This window comes from Stegostoma tigrinum, chromosome 27 (assembly GCF_030684315.1).
Source record: "Stegostoma tigrinum isolate sSteTig4 chromosome 27, sSteTig4.hap1, whole genome shotgun sequence".
NCBI lineage: Eukaryota > Metazoa > Chordata > Chondrichthyes > Orectolobiformes > Stegostomatidae > Stegostoma > Stegostoma tigrinum.
Window position 1 is genome coordinate 5,340,315 of NC_081380.1, and position 13,338 is coordinate 5,353,652.

Consider the following 13,338-nt stretch of genomic DNA (forward strand, 5'->3'; position numbering starts at 1 on the left):
GACTCTAATGCTGACCATGAATTCATTGTCGATTGTCGGAAAAAAACGATCTGGTTCACTAATGCCCTTTAGTGAAGGAAGCTGTCATCCTTACCTGGTCTAGCCTACATGACTCCAGACTCACAGCCCTCAGGGCAATAAATGCTGGTCTAGCCAGTGGGCTCTCATCCTGTAAATGAATTTTAAAACATTGTTGGAAGGAATGTATAGGGGCTATAATGCTGAATTCTACATTGTCTGTTGGAAGGAGCAAATTGGGTCCAAAGTTCTGAATTCTACATAGACTGTAGGAAGGACCATAGAGGGACTGTAATGCAGAATTCCACATGGCTTGTTGGAAAAGTACACTTTGGTATATAATCCTGCGCTTTAGATGGACTGTAGAAAGTGCAGAATCAGGTCAGTAAAACCGAATTCTATATGGTCTGTTAGAAGGAATGTATGTGGAACTATAATATGAATTTTAAATGGCCTGTTGGAAGGAACAGGCATGTATTACTAAATCTCAATTCTACATAGACTGTTAGTAGGAGCATCCTTGGGTGTACAATTCTACATGACATTTTCATGCTGTCTCATCCTGAATTCTATTTGGCTTGTTGGAATAAGCCTACTTGGGGCTGTAATACTGAATTCTGCACAGACTATCGGAAGTAGCAGAGTTAGGTCTGTAATACTGAGCACTTAAAGATCTATTGGAATGAGCAGACCTGGGTCTATAACACTGAATTCTTGATGGACGTTTGGAAGGAACAGACTTAGGTCTGCATGTCCTGTTTGAAGTATTGGTCTTGTGTCTATAACACTGAATTTTCTGGCCTCTTATAAAGTCTGTACTTGGATCTGTGTTCTGAATTCTGCATCAATTATTAGAAGGAAGAGACCTGGGACTCTTACATTGAATTCTATCTAGCCTGTTGTAAGGAACATACCTGAGTCCTTGGTCTGTAACGTGGAATTCTAAATAGGCTGTTGGAAGGAGTCTACTTCTGCCTGTAATTTTGCAATGCCTGTTGGAAGGAGAGTACTTTGGTCTGTAACTTGGAGTTCTACATAGTCTGTTGGAAGTACCAGATTTGTAATGCTGAATTCTACATGGCCTATTGAAAGGAGTGTACTTGAATCTGTAATACTGAATTCTATGTGGTCGGTTGGTAGGTGCACACTTGTGTCTGTAATGTGGAATTCTGCAAGGCTTGATGAAATGAGCGTAGTTTAGTCTTTAATGCTGAATTCTACATGACCTGTTGGAAGGAATGTACTGGGGTCAGTAATGCTGAATTCTACATAGACTGTTGGAAGGAGCAGACTTGGGCCTGTTATTGAATTGAACACGTCCTGTTGGTACGTGCGTACTTTGGTCTGGAATACTGAATTCTGTATGGCCTATTGAAAGGAGGAGACCTATCCTCATTCTGAATGAAATGGACCTTCAGTAAAATATCCACATTGACAAGTGAGTTGTCATAAATGGTTTGAATTAATATTTTAAAACAATCCATATCTCCGACAAACCAACTTACAATCATTCTCTCAGAGCCTTTGCATTGAATGTTACTGTGCTACAATGTCAAATCAGAACAGTTAACTCAACTGTGGCATTACTGTTCAGGCCTTGCCTAAAAGTCCTTTGATTTTACTTTCTTGGATTGTCTCTTGCATAGGTTTCAGAGATGAAGACTATGGTGACCGGTCTATGCTTGGATTTGGAGGAAGTAGGCCCAGAGGTGCCCGTCTTGGAGACAGACGAGGAGGCTGGTCTAGAGATGGACCCTCTCGTGGCTCCTGTATGGAATTCAGAGAGGCAACAGAAGGTACTAATTTATTCAATTGAGTTTGGTACATTTACCTTATTTTGTACTTATGATCAGGTTCCTGTTCATTAAAATTCTTTAACATTGGGAGTATGGTTGGCAGGTATTGCATGCACAAAGTTGCTCAAATAAATATTTTACTTTATATACAATGACATTAATATTCTTTTGTGATGTTCGGGCCATGGCCCCACCCACAGTCTCTGTCCCTCAGCCCTTGATAGTTCTGCTGGTTGCCTGTTCCCTGTACACTGCACAAAAATGCCACTAGTTGATGAAAAGACAGCCTTATAAATTACAAACACAGACATAGAAATTGCTGGAAAAGCTCAGCAGGTCTGGCAGCATCTGTGGAGAGAAGTTATAAATTACCTTATAAATTACCAATGGCCTGTTGGAAGGAACAAGTTTTTGAACCTGTAAATTACCTTATCAAAATCTCTCTTGATTCCAAACATATAACTCTGTCATCCTTTAACATTTTGTCCAGGGAAAAGTCACCAAGTTTTTAATCTCTTTTTAAACTAAAACTGTCAGTCATGCTGTTTTATGATTTCTCAGAATTTTTGATGTTTGACTGAAGTGGGTTACTTACAAGTGGGCAAAAGTTTAAAGCAGTTGCTGGGAATCTGTAACAAAAACAGATAGTGCTAGAAACACTCAACAGTGAAAGCAACTGTCTTTCATAAATTCATCAAATAAATGGAACAGAAGTTCTACAAATAAAGTTGGTGTTATTTTCTTCTTGGATTTCAACTGGTTGATATTGAAAAGTTTTCTGTTCATCCTGTAGACAATGTCCACACATCTGGGAAGCTTCAGCTTGACAAGATGAAGAATGTTAGTGATGAAGATAGCAAAAAGGGTAGGGGTGATAACACATTCCTGCTTGACCCCTATCTTGACCTCAGACGACCCTGTCAATTTTCCTTTGGCTATTGCCATCACTTTGTCCTGGAGGAGATGGAGGATGTTGTTGAATTTCACTGGACAGCTAGCTTTCGACAGGATCTTCGATAGCACTTCCTGATTGACTATGTCAAAAGCCTTGGTCAGATTGATGAAGGCCATATAGAGTGATTGGTGTTAATTTTTGTCATTTCTCTGGGAGTTGTTGAGAGTGAAAATCATGTCCTAGCTCCACAGTTTGGTCAAAAGCTTCACTGGCTTTCAGGAAAGATGAGCCATTTCTTTGGGCTAATCACATGAGATGGCTAGATCAATAAATGCGTGACTAAGCATCACACGAGGTCAAGCCTGGTATTCAAGATGGTGTCCAAGAAAAATGAGAGGGAAATGCTTAGAAGATAAACATTGAATGATCACAGACTGAGAGAACGCACCTTCCAATTGGTGCAAGTGTGTTCTTCCAAAATCAGAATATATGTGGTCAGATTCAGATAGAGAATGTGTGTGATCCTGAACCCCACAGAAACACCAAGTGAGTAGAAACAGGAAAGTTGTTAAACAGATAGCTGGAGGACAGCTAAGGAAAATGGAAAGGGGCTTGCTTAAGGCCAAAAGTCTGTTTGATGATGTGGAGGGAAGCAGCTCACTCAGCAGTGTTGGGGAGCTTGATGTGTTTGTACATGATGGCATCCAGTATGAGAAAGCTTACTCCTGCTCTGAAAAATGGTGCAGGAAGGATCTACATCAGGTGGAAATGGAAACAACAAGTGCTGCTAATTATACAACTCCTGGAGACCTAACCGAGCCTCAGATCCTGGATCCTTTGGCAACTAATGATACAGTTGAGAGCCTCAGGAGGCCTTTTTGAGCAAATGCTGGTTTCAACCCAGCTCTTTCCATTTGCTCAGATTCATGATGCACGAAGTGAACGCTGCCGTTATGTGAGCTCAAAATATTCAACCCATTATGGCGCAGTTGAACTTGCTAATTGTGTAACTGCTTATCAAACAGTGACTGTGCGCTATATGTAGTTTGTGGGATGGAAAATTTCAAGCATTGAAGTGTGCAACAGAACCTCCTGCAGAAGGCTACTCCGTGAGGGAGGGAGCTGAGCAGGGAACTTGAGCAGCAGGTGGCGATAGTGAAGGAGGGCAGCTGGAGTAGACAAATGGCCCCTCTCTGGAAAATGGGTTTTCTTTGGGGAAAGAGGACTCATAGGAAGAAACAGCAGACGGACAAAGCATTCCTGAATTCGGTGTAAACTATAGGCTTCATTGTATGTGAATACTTGCTTGTAAATTTAACTTCATGTTTTTAATGCTCTGATGCCAGTGAAATAAAGAATCTCTGCTTCATAATGTTTGGGCCAAGTGTGCATTCAAATCCCATGTTAAATATACTTGCACACACATGTTATACACGGAGTTACTCATACATGTACGAGATCCAATAGAAATAAAATGACTGTGGTATCAGCTATGTAGACGCTAAGGTCTAGAATTTCCACTGTAAACTGCACCCCATCACTTTTAGGCAACTCCTGAAACCACCTTGTGACATCACATGTATTTATCTCCACTATATCTTTTTTGGTTCAGTGTTAAAGTTTTCTGATTGAAAAGAAGTGGAATAGAGTCTGAACTTCAGTAACAGCTGATGCCTATTCCCATTTTGTTCTCTGCTGATGTATTTCTCAGCTGACACAAGTGGGCAAACTGTTGATGTTTATTTTGCGGATATCACAATAATTTCTATTTTCTAAGCAATGTCATCAATTTCCAATTCATATTTTGCACAGTTAAAATGAATTTTCCTTGGGTCTTGTGTCTTTCAGAGGAGCGGGCACAGAGACCCAGACTGCAGCTCAAACCTCGCACAGTCGCTGCCCCACTTAACCAGGTAGCCAATCCGAACTCAGCCATATTCGGTGGAGCCAGGCCTCGGGAGGAAAAAACTGGACATGAGGAGCCCTAGCTGGCCAGAATCATGGAAAGTTAGGCACAGCACTTTCCATCCCTACCACTCAACAGACTTGCTTTTGCCTACTCTTCCAACTCTCAATGTAGCTGATTCCAATGGTTTCTTTCTAAGAACACTCCAGCTTATCTGTATTTAAGCACCTGCCTGGTACCATCTTTTAGCATTGGACAGTTTGAAATCTTCAAGTGGTAGTTCCTCCACATAACAAAAAAACAGTCTCTTAAATGGTACTTGTGAATATTGCTGTACTGAGTTTCTCAGAAATACAGATGTGGCTGCTCATTAGAACCTGATGTTTTATGGACATCTTTCTCACTAAATACTGTTGACCAACCTGCACGTAATATTCTCTGACCTAAACATACATGTGTGTATATTTTTTAATATGTACTATATATATATACACACACACACGTGAACACATTATTCACACGCACACTCAGAGATATTTTATAGATCTCAGAATATTGCATGTGTTAGAAAGATACTATTCGAACGACACTGAAAACTCAGTAGCCATGGGATCAAGCAGTTAAGCATTCAGGAAGACATGGTGCATTTTGAATAGCCAGACACTGAGCAGTGTGCTCAGATTTTCTTCAATGACCATTCCCATTGAAGGCACATAGCCATTTTTTCAACATCTTGCGCTGTGGTTCTGTTGCAGAGAAGTTCCAAACAAATGACAAACAAAAAGCTTTTTTTTACCAGGCCATGATCTCCTGTTGTCCTGTGAGTGAACACATTTATCCATTCATGCACAAGGAACTGGATCTGACAAATCTCATTTTAAGTAGAATCCTCAGAATGTCGGAATTTTGAAGTCACGTTGAATTTGGAAAACTGTCGCTTTTTTAGAGCATCCTAGATAATTAATGTCCCACATTTAACTTCACTTTAAGTATAAGAATTCCCAACATTTTACAAATTCTATTTCATGATATACAAAATAAATTTCACATTTTGGGAATGATTTTTAAAAATAAAAGCATAGAACCGTATTCATTAACCCTGTCTCCTAATGGGTGCCATATATACCTTTTAAATGCAATTCCAATTTTTGAGCAAGGTTGTGTGATTTCCCCATGGGGGATATTTCTCATCCTTAGACCTTCTATCAGTCTGTGGGAGAGAATGAGGCACAAGTTAGGGCCATACACCCATTGTCAAGTTAACATCAGCTCTTATATCCCTGGCTTGTACTATGTCAACAGGAATAACACTTAGAGTAGATATTATGTTTCCCCTGTCAGGTTGGGTATTGGAGGAGGGACCCTGAAATAGGGTGCGTCTAATGAAAGAGAAGCAAGACTAGCAGAATATACTGATGAAGATAAAGTAAGCTCATCTTGAACTATTGCATGCCATGTATACTGAAATGTTAAACTCAACAGTTATGACATAAGTTCAAAGGCAAAACATTACAAATTCAGGCAGTACCTGTGAAAAGAGAAATAGGTGATGTTGCAGATCAGTAATGTTCCATCAAAACTGGTAAACCATAGAATCTCTATAGTGTGGGAACAGACCATTCAGCCCACACTGACCCTCCAAAGAACACCTCAGCCAGACCCAACTCCTTACCCCATCCCTGTAACCCTGCATTTTCCATGGCTAATCCACCTCGCCTGCACATCCATGGCCCCTACAGAAAATTTACCCTGGTCAATCCACCTAACCTGCACATCTTTGGACACTGGGAAGAAAGCAGAGCACCCGGAGGAAACCCACACAGACACGGGGAGAATGTACAAACTCCTCGCAGACAGTCGCCCGAGGGTGGAATTGATCTGGGTCTTGGGCACTGTGGGGCAGCAGTGTTAACCACTGAGCTACTGTGCTGCCCCATGCAAAATGTTTTTACAGAGGCAGGGAAAGTGAGGAGGGAGGAAAGAGCAAAAGGCTAGGTTTGTGCTAAGTTGGAGGGCAGGAGGAATGAAATAACAAAATTGCTGATGGTGCAAGTCTAAATGAGGTGGAAATAGGAAATGTAAATGAGAATTTCTGTAGCATTTGCAAAGACTGTAGAATGTACCAACATAATTAATGCAGAGTCCATCTCAAAATTTAAGAAAGTTTAAATAAATAGTGAAATCAAAGAGCAACAAAGAAATTTGAGAACAGAGTAGGGACGCGCAATCAGGGTCAATGCCCATGTCGACAATAGACATCAACATGGATTGGTGGACTTGACCAGTTGTAAATTTTATGTAATCTCTTGGTCCTTGTTATTGTAAACTATTCAAAAATGTAGACAGATTTACAAATTAAGTGAATATGCAAAAAATTTGGAAGCTGGAGTTGGAAAATGTGAAGTTGTTCACTTTGGCAGGAAATTTTTTTTTAAAAAAGTGTTAAATGGAGAATGACTGCAGAATTCAGAGGTGCAGAACAATCTTGAATGAGTCACAAAAGTATACTGTGCAGATACAATGCAATCAGAATGTTTAAAGGGATACAAGCCATAATTATGAGAGAATCAGTTGTAAAAGTAAGAATGTTTTGCACTGATAAAACCACATCTCAAATACTGTGTGCAGTTTTGTTTTACTTCGTTAAGGAAAGGTGTAAATTGTTGGAGGTAGCCTGGAATGACTGAATTGTTTGACAAGAAAAGGATAGACAGGGCTTATTTATAGCTGGAGTTCAGAAGGGTGAGGTGGGTAATTTGATTGAAATTTATAAGACCCTGCAAAATGGATGTGGAAAGAATGTTTCATCTTGTGTGTAAATCGAGAACTGGAGGTCATTGTTTTAAAATTTGGGGTTGCGCTTTTTGGATAGAGATGACGAGATTTTAAAAAATCTTATAGTGTTGTACAGCTTTGGAACTCTCTACTTTGGAATGTGGTGGTGGCATGGTTAATGAATATTTTTAAGGAGGAGGTAGTTATATAGATTCTTGCTCGGTACGGGAATCGGGTTATTAGGAATTGATGGGAATGTGGAATTCAGAACACAAGCAATGACCATGATCTTACTGAATGGTGTGGTAGGCTTGAAGGGCTGAATGGCCCATCCCTGTTCTTAATTCATACATTTGTATGTATATAATAAATGGATAAACAGTATAATTTTGCATGCAAAGGTTCATTTGACCAATAATTGTGCTACATTATGGAAATACATGTATTTAATCAACCAAAACTTCACTATCTTTGAGAAGATTACGTGCAGGTTTGCACCCCATCCCATCATTTAGTGGTCTCCTTTTCAATATATGTCAAAGGCCTCCACCAGTGCTATTTGCACTAAAAACATTAGGAAGTGGAAAATTGAAGACTGCAAATGAAGCACTTTTTCTCTGTGACTTCTCTGTGTGGGCCTACTTTGCTTCTTATCTCAACTGTTTAGCTTTAGTTTTTTAGCTGATATTTGTGCTCATTTCTAACATTGCTACTAACCTAGTTTTCATCCACTCTACTTTTGAGTTGATAATTCGGACCATTGATAATTATAAACTGGAGGAAAAAGATTAATAGGCCTGAAATTCTGATTTTTTAAAAAAGGCGATAAAACTAGTATCACAATCAAACATTTGAGATACAATTCATTTTTGTGATAATCGGATTTGCGTTATCAGTTCCAGTGGAATTCACTGATGACATTGGATAATCCTTGCCTGTGTTAGTGACAGCCTTACAAGGGTCAAAGCTGCTTCCTCAGTAATTCCAACTCTTGAACCAGAATGTCATCTTACATAATGGTGAAAGAAAGAGGAATGGGTTATCTGCATCACTACCAAACAAAGAAGCCACTCAGGTCATGGGCGTTGAATCCAGAGACTTTGTCTGATACATTAGTTTTGAGTGAAGTGATTAGAAAAATCTTCCCAGCTCTGATACTAAAAACACATTGTGCAAGCTGCCTTCCAGAAATTTCAGACGGAGAGGTCTTTTGCAAGTTCCTCCTTCTGCCTTGACCATGGGATTGCCTTGCCCAAGTATCCTAATAGAGGAAGACACAGCAGGAGAAGGAGGAAGAGACAAGGCATGGAGGATAAGGCTACGCCAAAGAAGAAAGACCTTCTTTGAGGTAGGTACCATTTCAAAATTTGCCATGTCTTCGATCAAACCTGCCAACTTCATATATTTATTAGCTTTGTTTGACTTGTTGTGATTCACAAATACTAAATTCTCTGGTTCCTTAACCAAGATCCATTACTCGTGTATGTGCTGTAGCAGTTTCCATGGGCTCAGTGATATGTGTTGCAATTTATAGCCAAACGTGGGCCTGTCCTTAGTCCTTCTCTAAAGTGTTCTCCTTCCAGTAAGAGGCAGGGGTTTACAATTGTTGAGGACAGAACGTTGGTTGATTTTAGCTGTATCATGGCTTCAGGGCACTGTGGTTAATTAGGTCCAACTATTGACATCATTGATCGCAGTTCATTCAATGTAATCTGTTGAGAGAATCATAGAACCCTTACAGTCCAGGTAGAGGCCATTTGGCCCATTGAATCTGCACTGACCCTCCAAAGAGCATTCCACTAGAGCCAAACCACCAACCAACCCCCACAATCCAACATTTACCATGGCTAAGATAACAAAGTGTGAAGCTGGATGAACACAGCAGGCCAAGCTGCATCTTAGGAGCACAAAAGCTGACATTTCGGGCCTAGACCCTTCATCAGAAAAAAACTTGGCCTGCTGTGTTCATCCAGCTCCACACTTTGTTATCTCGGATTCCCCAGCATCTGCAGTTCCCATTTTCTCTGATCACATTTACCATGGCTAATCCATGTAGACCACACATCCCTGCATACTATGTGGTGACTCTGCCTGGCCAATCCACCTAACCTGTGCATCTTTGGACTGCAGGAGGAAAGTGGAGCACCCAGCAGAAACCCACGCAGATGCGAGGAGAATGTGCAGACTTCACACAGACAGTCGCCCAAGGCTGGAATTGAACCTGTGTCCCTAGGCACTGTGAGGCAACAGTGCTAGCCACTGTGCTACCATACTGCCCATTGTTCTTAAACAGTGTCCCTATCACTGACCCAGGAGGTCTGAAATCAAGTCCCCCCCGTATATGTAATGGCTTCCATGTCATTCATTTCAGTGAAACTGAAACACAATCTCATTCAAAGATTTATTGTATTTATGGGTTTGCTGCACAATTTTGTTACATGATACTTGAAGGAAAATGCAATAACATTAATGGTATAGTCCACGGAAAACTAAAGACACGCCGGTAATTTAGTCCTTCAGACTGCTATCCTGCCTTTAGACAGGATGATATTGCAGAGTCATGACTCGGTGGCACTGTCGCTACTGAGCAGATTCAAGCCCTCTTTCAGAGACTTTGGTGCAAAATCAAGTGTGAGGCTTGCCTGAGTGAGCGAGTGCTGCTCTGTCAGAGGTTCCACCTTTCAGATGAGACAACAAGCAGAGTCACCATTCTATCAGGTGGTTGCAAACAATCCCACAAATTTATTTGAAGAAGACCAAGCTGTGTCTTTGCAAAAATTTTTTCTTCAGAAAAACTGAAACAGGTCATCATCTGGTCATTTGTTGTACAGGTGGGGAATTTGCCATATGCTGTGTCCTGTATTTGCTACACGGCAAAAGTGACAATGGCTCAAAAGTGGTCCATTGGATCTGAATTGCTTTTGAATGACCTCGGATGTGGGATCGGTGTTATTTAAATGGAAGCCTTGAAATATTGCCTGTGCCAACTTGCAGGCTTTCAAACATACTGTTGACAGAGAAGAAAGATTTGATGAACTGATGTGATAGGAGAACTGAGGATCATGCACAAAAGCAACACATCTGACTTTATTGCAGGTGCAGGCAGGATCTACCGCTGGTGTTTTTAAATGCCAGAAAAGTTCTATATTAATGCTTCAGTGTATCACTCTATTTTAAAGATCTTCCTGTGGTTTGCATGAAAGCCCAGCTGCAGACAATACTGACTCCTTACATGTCTGACTGTGTAGTTTCGCTAAACAGCAGATGACCTTTCTTCCTGAATGCACAATGGTTTGTTGCTGACTGCCAGAGATTGTATATTCCTGCTTTGAACTAATTGCAGTGAAGCCACATAAGTTACTACTGAGTCTGAGGAAACATTGAAGAATGCAACTATTTAGGAAGATTGTAGCATTTTGTTAAAATTAAGGTAAGCACTGATCAAAACCATGCTTAAACTATTTTACCATTAAGACACAAATTAACTTGCAGCTCTTGTCAGATCCACAATCAGAATGTTGAGATTTTGACTGATTATCAAACCACGATTTTCTTTATTGATTTGTCTTGCAGACTGTTGTGCTAAGTTGTGTCACCTGCAAATGTCCCACTTTATGGTGAAATAGTGCATATTAACAACAATTTGAATTGCCAAGGTTCTGCTGTCACTGCCTTGGTCTTTATAAATGTCTTTTCCTTCCTCTTTAAGTTCTTATCACCATTCTCCCATTTGCTATTCCCTGATCAAGTGGCAAGTCAACCCCCAGGGATACCTGTGTCATCTCACTCTGTAACTCTGTCAGTGAAATGTGTCGAAAAGCAGACACTTATTCTTCAGTACCTCTTTATTTTGCTTTAGCATCTCTCCCTCCAATAGACTGATCAAAATGAGAGGCCTTGGTGTAAAAAGGGTTCACTCAATTTAGTATCTAAATATTTAGTTTCAGCAAACCAATACTTTTCAATGCTCATATCACTGCCTAGTCTGCATTGGACTGAGTGTGGCATCGAGAAGCCTCAACAATAATTAAACAAATGGGTATTAGGGAGCAAACTCTTTGCTGATTGGAGTCATACTCGACACATAGGAAGATGGTTGTCATTGTTGGAGGTCAGTCATCTGAGCTCCAGGACATCTCTGCAGGAAGTCTTCAGCTGCTTCATCAATGACCATTCCTCCATCATAAGTCAGAAGTCGGGGTCTTGGCTGATGATTGCACAACATTCAGCACCATTTGCGATTCCCCAGATACTGAAGCAGTCCATGTTCAAATGCAACAAGATCAGGACAATAGAGATAATAGGAACTGCAGATGCTGGAGAATTCAAGACAATAAGGTGTAGAGCTGGATGAACACAGCAGGCCAAGTAGCATCTTAGGAGCAGGAAAGCTGACGTCTCAGGCCTAGACCCTCTGATGAAGGGTCTGGGCCCGAAACATCAGCTTTCCTGCTCCTAAGATGCTGCTTGGCCTGCTGTGTTCATCCAGCTCTACACCTTGTAGTCTAAGATCAGGACAATATCCAGGTTTGGGCTGATGATGGCAAATAACATTCGCACCACACAAATGCCAGGCTATGACCATTTCCAATAAGAGACAATCTATTCACTGCCCCTTGACATTCCATGATGTTACCATCCCTCCGCAGTATCAATATCCTTGGGGTGTTGACTCATCTGGACTTGCTATATAAATACTTTGGCTATAAGAGCAGGTCAGAGGCTAGGAATACTGCAGCAAGTAGCTCACCTCCTGACTCCGCAAAGCATGTCCAGCTCTACAAGGCACAAATCAGGAGTGTGATAGAATACTCCCCACTTGCCTGGATGGGGGCAGCCCCAAGAAGCTTCACACATCTGGGTCAAAGCAGCCTGCTTGATTGGCACCACATCCACAAGTGTCCACTTCCTCCACCACTGACACTCAGTAGCAGCAATGTGTACTATCTATAAGATGCGCTGCAGAAATTCACCAAAGATTCTCAGTCGGCACCTTCCAAACCCATCTAGAAGGACAAGGACAGCAGATACACGGGAATACCACTATCTGCAAATCCCCTCCAACCCACTCACCATCCTGACTTGTAAATATATCACTGTTCCTTCGCTGTCACCGCGCCAAAATCCTGGAATTCTCTCCGTAAGCGCATTGTGGACCAATCTACAGGATGTGGATTACAAGTGGCTCAAGAAGGCAGTTTACCACCACCTTCTCAAAGGCAACTAGGGTCAGGCAACAAATGCTGGCCCAGTCTGTGATGTTTACATCTCATGAGAGAATAAAATGTATTTAGAAGCAAAATTATGGGAATTTTAAATTCGAAGTGTTGCTGAACTCTGAACCAATGTACTTCAGCAAGCATGGGTGATGGCTGACTAGGATTTGGTGCAAGTTAAATATGTGCAGCTGTGCTCTTGATGATTTCTTGTTTACCAAGGATGGCTGGGTGCTTTACAGAGGCAGAAGCAGTTGGTGTCAAGATGATGGAGCAGTTATATGGCTGGGAAAACTCAACTCTGGGTTAAACAGTGTGCCAAGTATGCAAAGAGTCTAGTTTATACCCACACAGTGACCAGGGAGAGGGATGGAATCAGTGCCAAGTGGACAAAAAGGAATTGGGAAATATTTGTTCATGTGGTGTCACTTGTAAGCAATATGGTACATGGAACAGCTCATGACACTGCCTGTCTTTAGGGAATTGAAGTAGGTCTGCATTGTGCAAAGTTAAGTGAAAAAATTTCACACCTAGTGGCCCAATGTTTAATTGGAAGATATTTTTGCTCATCCAGGACTGAATCCTGGACTAGCAGCCTGACAAGTCAGAGGCATTGGAAGGACTGATCGTTGTGGAAAATGTTGACTTTTCTGAACATCAAATGGCAATCCCTTTTAAAGTTTGAATATTTCCTCTCATCATGCCAACATTGGCTTTGTCCTGGAGTGCAGG

General features: G+C 41.1%; 2 protein-coding genes across 3 annotated transcripts in view; both read left to right on the forward strand.

Moving 5' to 3' along the window:
* eif4h (eukaryotic translation initiation factor 4h) overlaps positions 1 to 6,007 on the forward strand; it is a 55,981-nt gene extending 49,974 nt beyond the window's left edge. The window contains exons 6-8 of one of the 2 annotated variants that reach the window (XM_059655322.1): positions 1,665 to 1,814; positions 2,608 to 2,679; positions 4,558 to 6,007. In XM_059655322.1, the coding sequence (XP_059511305.1) occupies positions 1,665 to 1,814; positions 2,608 to 2,679; positions 4,558 to 4,697 (362 nt within the window). In that variant the 3' untranslated portion in view covers positions 4,698 to 6,007. The remainder of the gene's footprint in view (positions 1 to 1,664; positions 1,815 to 2,607; positions 2,680 to 4,557) is intronic. The other variant, XM_059655323.1, reaches the window with a different exon arrangement.
* A 2,293-nt stretch (positions 6,008 to 8,300) lies between these two features.
* Positions 8,301 to 13,338, forward strand: part of LOC125464771 (linker for activation of T-cells family member 2-like) — a 132,026-nt gene continuing 126,988 nt past the window's right edge. Inside the window, exon 1 of the mRNA XM_048557578.2 lies at positions 8,301 to 8,738. The gene's annotated coding sequence lies outside the window, so the exon portion shown is untranslated. The remainder of the gene's footprint in view (positions 8,739 to 13,338) is intronic.